At 39.7% G+C, this 16,049-nt stretch overlaps 1 protein-coding gene across 1 annotated transcript in view; it reads right to left on the reverse strand.

Annotated features, from left to right (window-relative positions):
• Positions 1 to 16,049, reverse strand: part of LOC131239716 (ankyrin repeat-containing protein ITN1-like) — a 154,449-nt gene that overhangs the window by 26,291 nt on the left and 112,109 nt on the right. Inside the window, exon 6 of the mRNA XM_058237552.1 lies at positions 1,935 to 2,105. Coding sequence (XP_058093535.1) covers positions 1,935 to 2,105 — 171 coding nt within the window. The remainder of the gene's footprint in view (positions 1 to 1,934; positions 2,106 to 16,049) is intronic.

Below are 16,049 nucleotides of genomic sequence, written 5' to 3' on the forward strand. Positions count from 1 at the left end.
GTATTTTATACTGTATTTTTGAAATGACATTAATTTTACCATTAAATCAAATCTCAAAATGAAATACCCAATAAAAACCATTCTCTCTATGGCCCGCTCGAATGCCCGAATGTTGCAACCCCCTCTTCCATAGGAAAGCAGGGTAGATCTCAAGTGGAACAAACTGCAGGAAAGTGGGGATAATGACATCCACTGTTGAAACCTTTCTAGGGCCACACCACCACCCGGCACCCACGGTCAAAACCTTGGTAGGCCAACACCACACATGGATGGTTCCTATGCGGGTTTCCTGCAAAAGCCTTTGGCAAGGAGATGCTCTAATGGTAAGCTAGGTGGGGCCCACGGTGATGTCTGTGAGTAATTCGTGACTCCTCCAATTTTGCGAGCTTATTTTAGGACATGCGACAGAAAATGAGCTAGATCCAAGACTCAAGTGGACCACATGATAGGGTAAACTGGGAAATAAAATTCCTATCGTTGAAACCTTCCTAAGCTACACCTTGATGTTTATAGGCAATTCAAGCCATTTATAAGTTCATTCCAAGTGGGATGAACTAAAAACACAAAAAAAAGTAATCATGATACAACTTCCTTGACCATATAAATATTTCAATAGTTGCAGTGCAATCCCTGTTTCCTCTTGTATGGCCCACTTCAGTCTTGGATCCAGCTCATTTTTTAACGCATATTGTAAAATGAACTCGAAATACAGATGAACATGGTGGATTTCTTACAAACGTTATGGTGGGCCCTACATAACTTCTGCGGTTAAGAGCCTCCTGCCAAAAGCCTTTGTCAAGAAATCGGCCTTAGCTGGTTCCAAGTCGTGGCCAAGTGGTGCTCCTCCATCACCACATTCCCTTTGGAGTTTCACAAGCTGTGGGCCCATCATGATATATGTGGTACATCCACACTGTCCGATCAGTTTCCAAGTTTATTTTCAGAAATTGGCCCAAATAAAAGGCAGATCCAAATCTCAAGTAGACCACATCATAGGAAATGGAAAGGATTAAATGCCAACCTTTGATAACTTCTCGGGGGCCTAGCACATTGGAGGGAAACAAAGACTTACAATAGGCCCTTAATTTAGGTCCACGTTTCCTAATCAACAGATAGGAATGCTATAATGAATTATAATGGGGCCTAACATTTTTTAATGGTAGGATTTAATTATCATTATTAACTATTATAGGTCCACATGAGATTTGGATCTGCTTTTATTTTTTGGACCCATGCCCAGAAATCATGATCAAAGAAGGATGGATAATGTGCATCAGGCAAACACATCGTTGTGGGGCCCATGGTGTAGTCCACGGTGTAGCCCCACTAGAGTGGATTTCATGAGCCTTGCATAAGGAACGGGAGGTTAAGAGGGTATAACCGTCTTTTTGAAAGACAACAGATAGAGTTCTTTTAGGCCGTTAGTGAAAGTCAAAATTATTTGTGAATTTTAGGAAACAACTTAAAAACAAGTTTCTTTTTAGAATTCAATCAAAACCTAAGTGACAACATAGTAGAATCACATGGATGACTTTGATATATCACAGTATGTAACGTTGGTACATGTGTGTGAATTGTATGTCGTGTACAAATGTATACACTTAACACAGATCCTAAGAAAAACGGTGACCGAATGATCAAATTAATAAAAATTAAGGGCATGAAAAGTGGATGGTAAGAATGAAGAAGGTCATATCATCATTTTTGTAGGCCATTTATTTGAATGGCTAAAATCTCCTGATCAGGATAATGTTCAGGCTATGTGCCATCCACAGGCTAATCTCCATGATCTTGATATGCTCTGGCATAAACTGACTATGGGTATGAATTGCCTGGCAAGCAATTGGGCCTTACATATAAGTTGTAAGGATCAAAACTCGTAACATATTTAGGCTTAGAACAAGAAATGAACAAGAAATTGCAATTTCCTTTACCTTCTCCTTCTTTACTCTCTTCCTCCATGGCCATTGTAAGCTTGTAGTCATTTGGCTGAGTACTATGCATTTTCACAGACACAACATTTTTTCTACTACCTTCCAGCACTTTCGTTGTTTCTGGAGCAGTGTTGAGAATTTTCTCCATTAACGCCAACACACCCGTGTTACCTGCAAGGTTATAAAAGGTTTTCATAAGGCTTGTTACAATGTAATTATGATACGACATATGGTGTTTTGTAACTCATTGCTCAAAGACCCAGAAACTCGACTTTACTCCATGTCCAGTTGGGTTGGGTTTACTCAGAGACACAACCAAGTGTTTATTTGACTCAATATATTAATTAATTATTGTCCTTTCCAAGCAGACAATATTATCAGGAGGGCTTTCAACGGCCAGGCCTGGATGTTGAACTGTTCTGGGCTGGGCCGTCTGGCTGGCCCTGTTCAAAGTGCTGCTCGATCTGCAGGCCCAAGCCCTGCCCATTAACACCCCTAATTATCAGAGGGCCTATCTGATGTAGAGTGGGTCGCAGATACTTTCATGGCAAAGATGGACCAGAGAAGGCCCAATCGTTGGCGGAAACGATCCGGACCGTCGGAACCTTAAATCAGTTGTATCTCTCAATCTGGGATGACTTTTTGGACATATTATATATGATTTTGGGTAGGAGGACATACTTAGGCCAATCAACCCGCTATGCCGGGTTTTCCATGCCGGAATTGCGAGATTCCATAAGATCGATGGTCAAAAGTTCTGTTTAGTTTCATTTTTACTATAAATTGTAAGTTTTAATTCGAGTATAACTTTCGATCATTTGAGTTGTAAAAGTCGTGCCCCGTATGAAAATGGCTTAGAAAAGTTAGGAGAATAATGTGGTTGGATCAAATTGGACACTTACTATTTTTGGCGGAAAACTATGAAGTCTAGTAGGATTAGACATCATTTATAAATACTAAGTTTACTATTTATAGTAAGTCACATTTAGGGTGTTTGAGTTGGATTCTATGTTTTATAGACAATTTACTATTTATAGTAAGTCATGTTTTAGGGTGTTGGAGTTGGAATCTAAGTTTTATAGACAATTTACTATTTATGGTAAGTCACATTTTTAGGGTGTTTGAGTTAGAGTCTAAGTCTAAAACTCCGTCATAAATTTGAGTTCCTTATTTAAAGAGTCGCAATTTCATTATTATTATTATTATTTTATAATCAATCAAGTTATTTATTATTATTATTATTATATAATCAATCAAGTTATTTCGAATTTATTAGGAATTATTCCTTCTTTTATCCATCGTGGATTCGATGAAGCTTTGTGAGGAATCTAGAGAGCTCCATGGATTCATAGTAGTTATCCCCCAAGGAAGACAGTGATCAACCTCATCACATCCTTCCCTGCGCCAAGTGGTATTAGAGCATGGACTCCCCTAAGGCCGATAACAACTAACAACGAAATGGAACAAAATCCTATGAACGGTGATCCAGGGATTTGTTATCTATCGGAAAGAATAAAAGATTTCCACTGAGAGAGTCAGTGGACTATGCAAAGGCTACATGCAACCCTCGACTGTATTACGGATGCACTAATTCAGCCCTTAGCCTAAGGTGATGTTAGCCACCCATGATCTTTGTACGACATACCTTGTTTTATATAGAGCGCTTCCAGAGGTAAATCACAGGGCTATCCAAGATGAGTTGAGCTACAGTGACGATGACGTCGGTGTCGTTATTACCTGACAACCGGTTTGTGTAAACGATTGACTAGATTGTGTTGAAAGAGATTATCAAGGTAATGTCGAACTTTTCAAGTTTAATGACTTATTGCGTATAGAAGATTTCCTCGATTGGTTAGCCAAAGTATAATGATATTTTTTATTACATGGACGTGCTGGAAGAAATCCAATACTTTTACATGGTGAGAACAATTACAGCTCTCACGTGCTCAACAGAACAAAACGCCTATTTAGTCATAACCACGAATGAGATGCCTTCTTCGATCACAATTCCTTCTTGGTAATTACGATCATGGGGTTCCCAAGACCATTACTTCTAACTGTGACATGAAGTTCATTACCACTTTTGACGGACTTTATATAATCCGTTCAGTACACGATTTCAGTTCAGTAATGCCTACCACCGCATATCGATGGGCAGAATAAAGTTGTAAATCATATGTTGGGAAATCTCCTCTAGTGTATTTAAGGTTCCGAGTCGAAACAGTGAGATTTAACCTTGTCTCAAGTGAAGTTTTCATTCAATAGTATGGTGAACCACTTAACAGGGAATTCCCTGTTCCATATTGTTTATGGTCAAGTGCCCCACAATACACTTGACTTGGTCCCTTTGCCCAAACTCCCAGGCATGAGCATTACAGCTGAACATATGGCGGACCGAATCAGGGGTATTCATATGGATGTGTAAGCCAAGTTACAAGCTTTAAATGACAAGTATAAGGAGTAAGCCGACAAGTATCGGTGGTAAAAGGTGTTCAAAGTGGGTGCCAATGATATGCTTCATCTACGCCATGAGAGATTTTTAACCGGGACCTACAACAAGTTGAAGAACAAGAAGATTTGATTGGTAGTGATCCATCGAAAGATCAATGACAACACTTATGTTGTTGATCTTCCAAATGACATTGAAATCTCGCGTACTTTTAATGTTGCAAACTTGATTGGATATAATGAACCGAAGCTGAACGAGAACTCAAGGTCGAGTTCTTTTGAAGTGGAGGAAACGGATGTAGAGCAAGTCCCATACACTTTCATGGTAAGGATGGACCAGAGAAGGCCCGATCGGAGGTGGAAACGATCTAGATTGTCAGAACCTTAAATCAATCATATCTTGCAAAATGGGATGAGTTTTTCAACATATTATATATGATTTTGGGGTAGGAGGACATACTTAAGCCAACCAACCAACTATGCCAAGTTTCCCATGCTGCATTTGTAAGATTCCATCAGATTGATGGTCAAAAGTCTCATTTAGTTTTGTTTTTACTATAAATAGTAAGTTTTAGTTCAAGTTTAACTTTTAATCCTTTGAGTTGTAAGTCATGCCCAACATGAAAAGGGAATAGAAAATGTAGGAGAATAATGTGGTTGGGCCAAAATGGACACTTACTATTTTTGTCTGAAAACCACAAAGTCTAGTAGGAATAGAGGCCATCTATAAATCGTAACTTTACTATTTATAGTAAGTCAAATTTTTAGGGTGTTTGAGTTGGAGTCTAAGTCTAAAACTCCGTCCTAGGTTTTAGTTCCTTATTTAAAGATATGTTATTTTATTTTATTTTATAATTAATTAATTTATTTCAAATTTATTATGAATTATTCCTGCTTTTATCCCTCGTGGATTCGAGGAAGCTCTGTGAAGAGTCCAGAGAGCTTCATGGATTCAGAGTAGTTATCCCTTGAAGAAGATGGTGATCGACCTCATCACATCCCTGACTGCGCCACTACCGAGTACAAAATTTATTGAGGGGATGCAAGCTAGCTTGACCCGAGTCAAGAGAGTGTCCATATTACATATCACATAAGCCATGCATGGAAAAATCCTAGCTAATTACTCAGATGGTCTCAATAGTTACTAGGACAAAAAAAAAAGTTTAATGTCGTAAATTTTTAACCCATTGTGTGTAAATGGAAACAAAAGGACAAATGTAACAATTGCTTATAATATTAAATGGGTAATAGGTTTATTATTAGATTTGGATCATTCATCTATTAAGTCCCACTCTGCATGGTTAGTAGGTAAAAACTAAGAACCAACCAATTTATTCTTTTACCGAATGATTTTTTTTATATTTCTTCAGATATTATTTTCTTCTAACCACCTACTTTTTATTCTCAAAGCCCTAGCAATGAATAGCTAAGATTTAAGATTATTAACTGTCACAAATACATGCAATGCACTTATTTTTAACAAGAAAATTGGCAGGCAAGTCCAATTTCAATGGATCTCCTAAGCTTGTTCACCAAATATTTTGTATTTTTTGTTGCATTGAAATGCATAGCTTTTGGGGGCTGCATTTTAGCTTTCTTTCCTTTTGTTCTATCAAGGCCGAAGGTGTTCTTCTCTAAATTCGGAGAATTTGGGGAGATGTTATAGGTCGGGTTGTGGTTGTATCCAGATCGCAGTGTTGCATCCTCGGGGTTCTTATGTTTCTTGTCCTATGTGCTGACATGTGTTGGTTTTTGCATGATGTTTAAAGCCTGCTGATGGTTAGCTTTAGTTACTGGGGGTAGTAGTAGTTCAACTCTTCTCTATCCTTATTTTCCCCCGCAATGACCTATTACTACTGGCTTTAGCTGATTTGCTAGATCGTGCTTCCTGGTGATATGTTTTATTTGTTAATGCGGCTAGCCTTACAGCTCTAATGGTTCAATGGGCAGTCATAATTTGATAGTGAAGTTTTCTTGAGGTGGTAGTTGAATGGGCCGAGTTTTGGTCGCTGTCGTCTGGAGATCCCCTGACTTTGTTGGATGTGGCCATGTCGCCAATGCAGTGGATTAGGCTTAGCCCATCTCTTTAATGATTGTCAGTCAGGTCGATGGCTGCAAGGCCTGACATGTTAAGATGTGGAGCCACATCTGGGACCGTCCTCGACCAGTCGTGAGCCATCCTCGACCGGTCGTAGGTCCGGCTCGACCTGTCGTAGACCAGCTCGACTCAAAGTCCAGCGAGCACTACTTTTTGATCCCGAGGTGTTCGACCAGTCGTAGCCCATTTACGACTGGTCGTGGGGTCCTCTCGACTGGTCGTGCAGGCTGCACGACCAGTCGAGGTTACGCAGATTCGTTCCGCAATTTTGCGCGGATTTCGTGTTGCAAGTCCTTTCGCAACTGGGATGCGGAAATGAGAGTTTTCTAAACTATAAACAGGGGTTCCTAGGGATTTTCATATAAAGAAAAGAAAGAAAAAGTTATTCTAAGGTGTGGGCAAAGGATTTTTTATGTGCTTCCAAGGGAGAGGTTAGTATATTGCTTTATAATCTTCGTTCTTCATAGTGGAAGTTTGCATCCGTGGTTTTTTACCCTAGTTTGGAGTTTTTTCATGTATATCTTGTCTTGTAGTTTGTTTTGAATACTTTGATCTATTTCTAGTTTATATTTCTTCCTGGTTATCGTTTGTGGGTAGGCCTGAGATTGGATCTAGGCTCACTGCGTTGTTAGCGTGCTGCGCAACAACTAGTATTAGAGCTTTTGGTTTAGTTCTATTGGGAGCGATGACGGAAGAAGGGAAAACTAGAATTGAGAAGTTTGATGGTTCAAACTTTGTCTTCTAGAAGATGCAGATGGAAGATTATCTGTATCAGAAGGACCTCTATATTCCTCTAGGAGGAAAAGAGAAGAAACTAGAAAATATGACAGATGATGAATGGTTTTTACTAGATAGGAAGGCTTTAGGAACGATCCGACTCTCTTTGTCTAAGAGCGTCGCCTTCAATATATCCAAGGTAAAAACGACAAAAGAATTAATGGAAGCCCTAGCTACCATGTATGAAAAACCCTCAGCATCCAACAAGGTTCATCTTATGAAACAGTTATTCAATATGAAGATGTCAGATGGTGAGAGCATGACTGAACATCTAAATGAGTTCAATACAGTCATGAGCCAATTGGAATCCGTTGGCATTGTTTTCGAGGATGAGGTAAGGGCGTCATTGATCTTATCTAGTTTACCAGACAGATGGGATGGTTTGGTGATTGCTGTGAGCAATTCTTCAGGGTCGACAAAGTTGAAATTTGATGATGTGGTCAGTCTAATTCTCAGCGAAGAATCTAAAAGCAAGGCATCAGGAGTTTCACGGGATTCAGGGAATGCTCTAAATGTTGAAGGAAGAAGAAGATCGCTGAACAAAGGAGGCAATAAACACGGGCATTCTAAGTCGAGGAAAAAGTCTAAGGGACCGAAAGATAAAAATGGGTGTTGGCATTGCGGCAAGAAGGGGCACATGAAACGTGATTGTAGGATGCTCAAGAAACAAGAAGGAAGCTCTCAAGGCGGGAAGGATTTAGTGAATCTATCTGAGGAGAGTGACACAGATGCCTTAATCTTGTCTCTTGATGCGAGGAATGAGTCTTGGGTTATAGACTCAGGTGCTTCATTTCATGCCACTTTATGTAAGGAAGTTCTGCGTGATTATGTGTCAGGTGACTTTGGGAGAGTCTACTTGGGTGATGATGAGCCGTGTAGTATTGTTGGAAAGGGAGACGTTCATATCAATTAGAAAGACGGAACGGTTTTGAAATTGAAGGATGTCAGACATGTACCGAGTTTGAAACGTAACTTGATCTCAGTGGGGTAATTAGCCGATATCGGTTATGTGACGACATTCACTAGTGATTCCTAGAAGATCACAAAAGGTGTCTTGGTGATATCTCGAGGGAAAAAGGAAGGTACTTTATACGTGACTTCAGGATCATATTGTTCACTCTCAGTCGCATCAACTGGAGTGAATGGGCAGTTATGGCATCAGAGGTTGGGACATATGAGTGAGAAAGGGATGAAAGTGCTATTGTCAAAAGAGAAGCTACCAGGGCTGAAGTTTATGGACTTAGAATTCTGCGAGGACTGTGTATATGAAAAGTAGAAGAGAGTAAGTTTCAAGAAGACAGGACGCACTCCAAAGACGCATCTGTTGGAGCTTGTACACACTGATGTGTGGGGACCGGCACAGGTATCATCTCTTGGTAGCTCACGTTATTTTATTTCCTTTATTGATGATGCTAGTAGAAAACTATGGGTCTATTTCTTAAAGCACAAATCTAACATATTTGAGGTATTTAAGAAGTGAAAAGTTATGGTAGAAAATGAGATAGGTAGAACAGTAAAATGTCTCAGATCTGATAATAGGGGAGAGTACTATGATAAGAGATTTGAGGAGTATTGTGCAACAAATGGAATCAAACATCAGAAAACAATTCTAGAGACACCACAGCAGAATGGTGTGGCTAAGCGCATTAACAGGACCATCCTTGAGTGCGCCAGGAGCATGAGGATACATGCAAGGTTGCCCAAGACCTTTTGGGCAGATGTTGTGAATACTGTCGCATATCTCATCAATAGAAGTCCCTCAGCACCATTGGATGGTGGGCTACCAGAAGAAATGTGGACTAGGAAAGAAGTGAACCTTGCACATCTCAAAGTATTTGGTTGCACTTCATATGTTCACATTGATGTAGAGTACAGAAACAAGCTGGATGGAAGTCCAGGAGGTGCACGTTTATAGGCTACGGGTAGCATGATTTTGGCTACAGGTTTTGGGATGCAGAAAATAAAAAATCATCAGAAGCAAGGACGTAGTCTTCAATGAAAAAGTGATGCATAAGGACAGTGTGCAGGAGAATAAGGCCAAGGAGAAAGAATTTATAGAGATGGAAGAGTTACAGGACGCGGGTGTTACAATGCCACATGATGATCATGCACAGGAGCATTATGAGGCAGAGCCGCATACATCGGTTGTGAGGAGGTCTACTCAGGAGAGGAGACCCACGGTCTGATACTCACCCTCCTTACATTATCTACTGCTGACAGATAATAGTGAACCAGAATGTTTTGAAGAGGCATTAAAGACAGATACACGGGTTAAGTAGGAGCAGGCCATGGATAAGGAGATGGACTCCCTTGAGTCCAATCGTACATGGGAGCTAGTCACACTACCTATGGGTAAGAATGCTCTTCATAACAAGTGAGTTTACAGATTGAAGGAGGAGCACGATGGTTCGAAACGGTACAAGGCTAGACTGGTTGTGAAAGGGTTTCAACAAAAGGCAGGTATCGATTTCAATGAAATATTTTTACCTGTGGTGAAAATGTCTACGATTCGTATGATCTTGAGTATAGTGGCTACAGAGGACTTATATCTAGAGCAGCTAGATGTTAAGACAACCTTTCTTCATGGGGACCTTGAAGAAGAGATATATATGCATCAGCCGACAAGATACATGGCACCAGGAAAGGAGAACAAAGTGTGCAGATTGAAGAAGAGTCTATATGACCTGAAGAAGGCCCCGAGGCAGTGGTACAAGAAATTCGACAGTTTCATGTCGGGAAACAATTATAGGAGATGTCATGCAGACCATTGTTGTTATTTAAAGAAGTTTGATACGTCATACATCATCCTTCTTCTGTACGTTGATGATATGCTTGTGGCTGGTTCAAGCATAAATGATATCTCAGATCTCAAAAGATAACTGTCTAGAGAATTTGCCATGAAGGATTTAGGAGCTGCAAAACAAATCCTAGACATGAGGATAAAGCGTGATAGGAAAAATAAGAAATTGGTTTTATCACAGGCAGAGTATATAGCCAAGGTACTTGATCGATTCAATGTGGGAGGTGCTAAGCCGGTTAGCACTCCATTAGCCAACCACTTCAAGCTATCTAAGGAGCAAGGTGCAAAGACGCAGGAGGTACGAGACTACATGGCTAAAGTCCCATACGCGTCAGCTATTAGGAGTCTCATGTATGCTATAGTGAGCACGAGGCCAGATATTGCTCAAGCAGTGAGAGTTGTTAGCTGGTTTATGAACAACCTTAGGAAGGAACATTGGGAAGTTGTGAAGTGGATTCTTAGATACCTGGTAGGTATTAAGGATATAGGGCTGTGCTATGGTGGATCAGAAATTAAGCTACAGGGCTATGTGGATTCAGATTTGGTAGGAAACATCAACAGTAGAAGAAGCACTACAGGTTATGTCTTTACTCTAGGTAGTGCTGCAGTCAGTTGGGTCTCTCAGTTACAGAAGATAGTATCTATCAGTACGATAGAAGCAGAATATGTTGCGGCTATAGAAGCGTGCAAGGAGATGGTGTGGATGCAAGGTTTCTTGGAAGAGTTGGGGAAGAAGCAAGCAGGTTGCAAGATGTACAGTGACAGTCAGAGTGCAATACACTTGGCTAAGAATTTAGCCTTTCATTCAAGGACCAAGCATATTGTCATCAGATATCACTTCATTCGTTCGTTATTGGAAGATGGATCGATTTCTTTGGAGAAGATTCATACAAGTGAGAATCCTATAGATATGCTGACAAAGGCGGTCACACGGGAGAAGCTGAAGCTCTGTTCAACTTTGATTGGTCTTTAGGCTCGAAGACAGGGATGTGATGCACTCCGGATGAAGAAGACGAATGTTTAAGGTGATGTGTCTCCAAGTGGGAGATTGTTAAGATGTGGAGCCACATCTAGAACCGTCCTCGACCGGTCGTGAGCCATGCTCGATCAGTCGTAGGGTTCAGCTCGACCAGTCGTGGACCGGCTAGACTCAAAGTCCAGCGAGCACTGTTTTTTGATCCCGAGGTGTTCGACCGGTCGTAGCCTATTCACGACCAGTCGTGGGGTCCTCTCTACCGGTCGTGCAGGTTGCGCGACCAATCGAGGTTATGTAGATTCATTCTTGTATTTTGCGCAGATTTCGTGTTGCAAGTCCTTTCGCAACTGGGATGCGAAAAGGGGAGTTTCCTAAACTATAAACAGGGGTTCCTAGGGTTTTTCATATAGAGAAAAAGTAAGAAAAAATTATTCTAAGGTGTGGGCAAAGGGTTTTCTATGTGCTTCTAAGGGAGAGGTTAGTATATTGCTTTGTAATCTTCGTTCTTCATAGTGGAAGTTTGCATCCGTGGTTTTTTACCCTAGTTTGGGGTTTTTTTACCTATATCTTGTCTTGTGGTTTGTTTTGAATGCTTTGATCTATTTCTAGTTTATATTTCTTCTTGTTTATCGTTTGTGGGTGAGGCCTGAGATTGGATCTAGACTCACTGCGGTGTTGGCGTGCTGCGCAACATGACATAGTATGCGTAGTAGCTTTAACAGGTGGGGACTCTATTTGTTGTTATCTAGTTTGAGGCCTATGCTTAGGTTCTTGAATGCAAGCCTCAATTTTTGGTTTTTGCTATTGTCCTGTTTTTAAATTCTCCTGTAGTTAGCTCCTTTTCCTTTGTTAGACTTCTACTATTTTGTTCCTTTTTTAGTGTTTATAGGATAGGTGGGGCCTCTTTCTTTTTGTGGGCCTTGCTCAATGAATGTTAATATCTTTCCTCTTCAATAAAGCTTTAGAGGAACAATCAACTGGGCATTTTTTTCCATTAAGGTGAGACAGAGATAAGTATATTTATATATATAAGGATTTCACCACAATAAGTACTCAAACCTAGGACCTCATATTAAAACTCTTGTGAGTCAATGACGCTGGGAGGATGTGATGAGGTTGAGCACCGTCTTCCTCGATCAATAAATGTCTTAAATCCACAAGACCCTCTTGAATCCACGAGAAACCTCTCAAATTGATGACAAAAAATAGAATAACTTCTAAGAATTTTATAGATCGAAGGATAATTGATTCCTTAAAAAAATGAGTTTAACCTCATTAAATAACCCTAAACAAACCTTAAAAATACAATCAAAGAGTTCTAATCAAATAAGAAAAAAATTCTAAAAAATGTGTAAATTTCCATCGTCTATTGACCTGTTGTCGACTTATCAAGTCGATAGGTTTAAACATAAAAAAGTGTCCAGAGATTTAAACTAAAAATTCTATAATTTTCGCCCCATCAACCCATTTTATCGACCTTTCGAATGGTATTTTGACCTGTCAAATAATTCTATCGACCTGTCGAATAGAACTGCTAACAGTATTTCGATTTATTGAAACTGGGAGAAATTAGACAACAAGCAATCTGGAATTTTTAGTGAAATTTTGACCTGTCGACTACAAAGGTCAACCGATCGAATTATACTAAAATTTTGGCATTTTCTCCTTGGGCTTCTTTCGTACCATGTGTGTTACGAACATGCTTGATCTTTGTCCTACATCAGACTCTCCACTTGAAAAAACTCATCCTCGAGTTTGTTTCACAATAAATGTTTAACTTCCTCTTGTCTTTAAAGGACTTGGTTCACAATACATACTCAAATTCAGGTGCCGACATTTATTAACATCTTCCTTATACTCTACAGTAGGCTTCTTTGATTTTTCCTATATATAAGCATGAATAGTTGCTACTTGAACTGCCATATTCTTCGCCACAACACTCATTTTTTATAGTTTAGACAATGAAAACAAGTCGAGTGTAGGTTTAGGAACTCAGGCATACACAACCTCAAATTGGGCCTAGTCGATAAATTGATTCTTTATGTTGTTGAAGTATACTAAACCTAAGAAAGACCAATCTCTCGCATAGGAGAGAATTCATCAGGAAGTTCAGCGGGCACAATGGCCTTGAACTCCTACACCATTGGCTTTATATCTTTTGGAATGCTCACGAACTCCTCATCCGCTTCCTTTTCTATTAATACCATTATCACTCCCATCTCCTTAGAGTGTTTGATAAGTGCTCGTTCGTTTATGAGGGACTTCCCCTCCACTTTAAAAGTCTTAGATTGGTTCTCAGTTTCTACAGGGGTCACACATACTCTACTAATGAATCTGGCGGCCTGTCGCAACTTCTTGACTAGGTCGGCTCTCGCTGACAAACAATGAGATTTCTCTACATAATCCATCACTAATTGGCTCCTTGCCAAAAAAATTAGTATTATTGGAACAATACTTGATCGTAATCTTAAGGGAGGAATTGTGGGTGCAATAATTGCATCATCCACGGTCACGTGTGGATTTACACTTTCATCTGTCTCATCCGCTCGAGTTGAAGTAGTTCCCACCAAGTTAAAACTTCACCCTTCAACTTGTATGCCACCAATTTAATCTTCTTCTCCTCAGAGATGTCTATGTAGTCAAAGAAGCATTCAACTTTAAGCAGCCAATCGAGGAAATCCTCGATGTAGAGTTGGCTGTTGAAGATAGGAATATCGACTTTCATCCTGAAGCCTCGATCCATCTGATCTACTCGATCACCGCCTCGTCAGAGATGTTGGATGATCGTGTCATCGATCTCCTCATTGTTGGATCGCACCTCCTCAAGCGTGATTTTGCGATTCATTGCCAGCATCACCCTGCGATCGACACGATTATGAATTTCAACGCCTACCGGGGGCGGATCATCACCACAAATATGGAGCTATCCTAAGGCCTCCGTCATACGATCGATAGCAGCCTGCAACCCTTACATGACTTGTCGATTTTCTCACTACACCGCTTCGAAAGTCGTCATTGTTATAGAAAAATTCCTGGAGCATCGTTCATGTGAATGTTGCCCAAATTGTCCTTAGAAGCCATAGATCCAAGGAGAAAGCCTAGCTCTAATATCAAACAGATGCATGGGAGAATGTGATGAGGTCAAGCACTGTCTTCCTAGATTGATAAACGTCTTAAATTCACAAGATCCTCTTCAATCCACAAGAGATTTCTTGAATCCACAAGAGAAAATAGAATAACTTCAAATAAGGAAACAAAATTTGAAAAACGTGTAAATTTCTACCATCCGTTGACCTATCGACTAGACAGGTCGAAACAACTCAAAAGTGTTTAGGGATTTAAATCGAAAATTCTATAATTTTCGACCTGTTAAACAGTATTTCGACCTGTCAAACAGTTTTGTCGACCTGTCAAATTGTTCTGTTGACCTGTCGAACAGTAAGTTGACTTGTCAAATAGACCTATGAACAATATTTGACTTGTCTAAACCGACAGAAATTAGCCAACAAGCAATCTGGAATTTCTGGTGGAATTTCAACCTGTCGACCACAAAGGTAAACCAGTCGAACTATACTGAATTTTTGTCAATTTCTCCTTAGGCTTCTTCCATTCCATACGCATTAGGAATGTGCTCGATCCTCGTCCTACCTCAGTCTAACACCGTGGCATAATTAAGGACCAGATAAGTATATTTCAAATAGTCTCCAGTGGAGTGATCAAATTTTATTTTTATTTTTTGTTTTTGAACAAAATGAGTCTTTTCTTTGTTAGATGATTATTACCATTTATAGGAAGATGTGTGTTTGTTGCCTGAAAGCTATTGTGGGAATTGTGGCATTTCTTTAGCCGTCAAGCATTTCATAATTAATCCTTGGGTGTCACTCTAACCATTTATTGGTGTTGCAATGTTGATCGAAGAGGCATTGGTATTCAGTAGCCATGTAACTAGTGAGGCATTGACAGTGTGTAGCAGAGAGTTCTTTGGATAGTCGAGATACATAGAGTTTGTGCTTCAATATTAAATTGTTCTTAGCTCCAATTGCTGTATTATATGCGCGATTTATGCCTATACGCCTAAGTTTGCCATGCTAAGAGGCTTTTCATTAATTTAAGGGTCATTCTAGGTTGTCTCAGACTAGCTAGCCTTTGATTGTATCTTTGGAAAAAAAAAAAAAAAACCCTTATTGAAAGGTAAAATAAGAGCGGACTGCCCTTTTGAGGAACATCCTTATTGGTCATAATTTTGAGTCCTTTATCTTTTGAGTGTCTGGAATCTCCATCAAGATAGGATACCATGTTAGTTGTAGCATACATGAGTGGATGTCTCCGCAATGCTGTGGGGCCTTACATATAGAAGATGGGATGAGGTTGGCTCTCTACCTTCCCTAATCATATGATAAGACTCTATTGACCACAAATGCTACAGTAGGCCTGCGCCCTGACAATGAAGTTAGCTTTATGAAAGGCTAATCTCAACGAGACTACGCTCGTAGTCCTTAGATGATGTAGGGATGAACGTGACGAGGTCGATCACCGTCTTCCTCAAGGATAACTACTCCGAATTCACAGAGTTTCTCTGGACTCCTAACGGAGACTTTCGAATCCACGGAGAAAAAAATAAATAAGAAAAATAGAAAATAAAATTTATAAAATTTGTAATTTAATTGATGAATGAATAAATGAGTTTATATCCTTTTAAATATGGATATTAAGTCATGGAAGAAGTTTTGGAATTAAACTACAACTAAAACTCTTAGAATTCGTGACTTACTATAAATAGTATACTTACTATTTATAGACGATCGTGATTCCTGCTAGTGCGCATGGTTTTCGGCCGAAAATAGTGAGTGTCCTATTTGATTGAACAATGATGTTCTCCTAATTATTTTAAGCACTTTTCATGTTGGACACAACTCCTAAAGCCCAACAGATAAAGAGTTATACTGAAACTAAAATTTACTATAAATAGTAAAAACAGGATTTTGACCGTTGATCTGATGGTATTTCACAAATTCG

The sequence above is a fragment of the Magnolia sinica genome, chromosome 3 (genome assembly GCF_029962835.1).
Source record: "Magnolia sinica isolate HGM2019 chromosome 3, MsV1, whole genome shotgun sequence".
Lineage (NCBI taxonomy): Eukaryota > Viridiplantae > Streptophyta > Magnoliopsida > Magnoliales > Magnoliaceae > Magnolia > Magnolia sinica.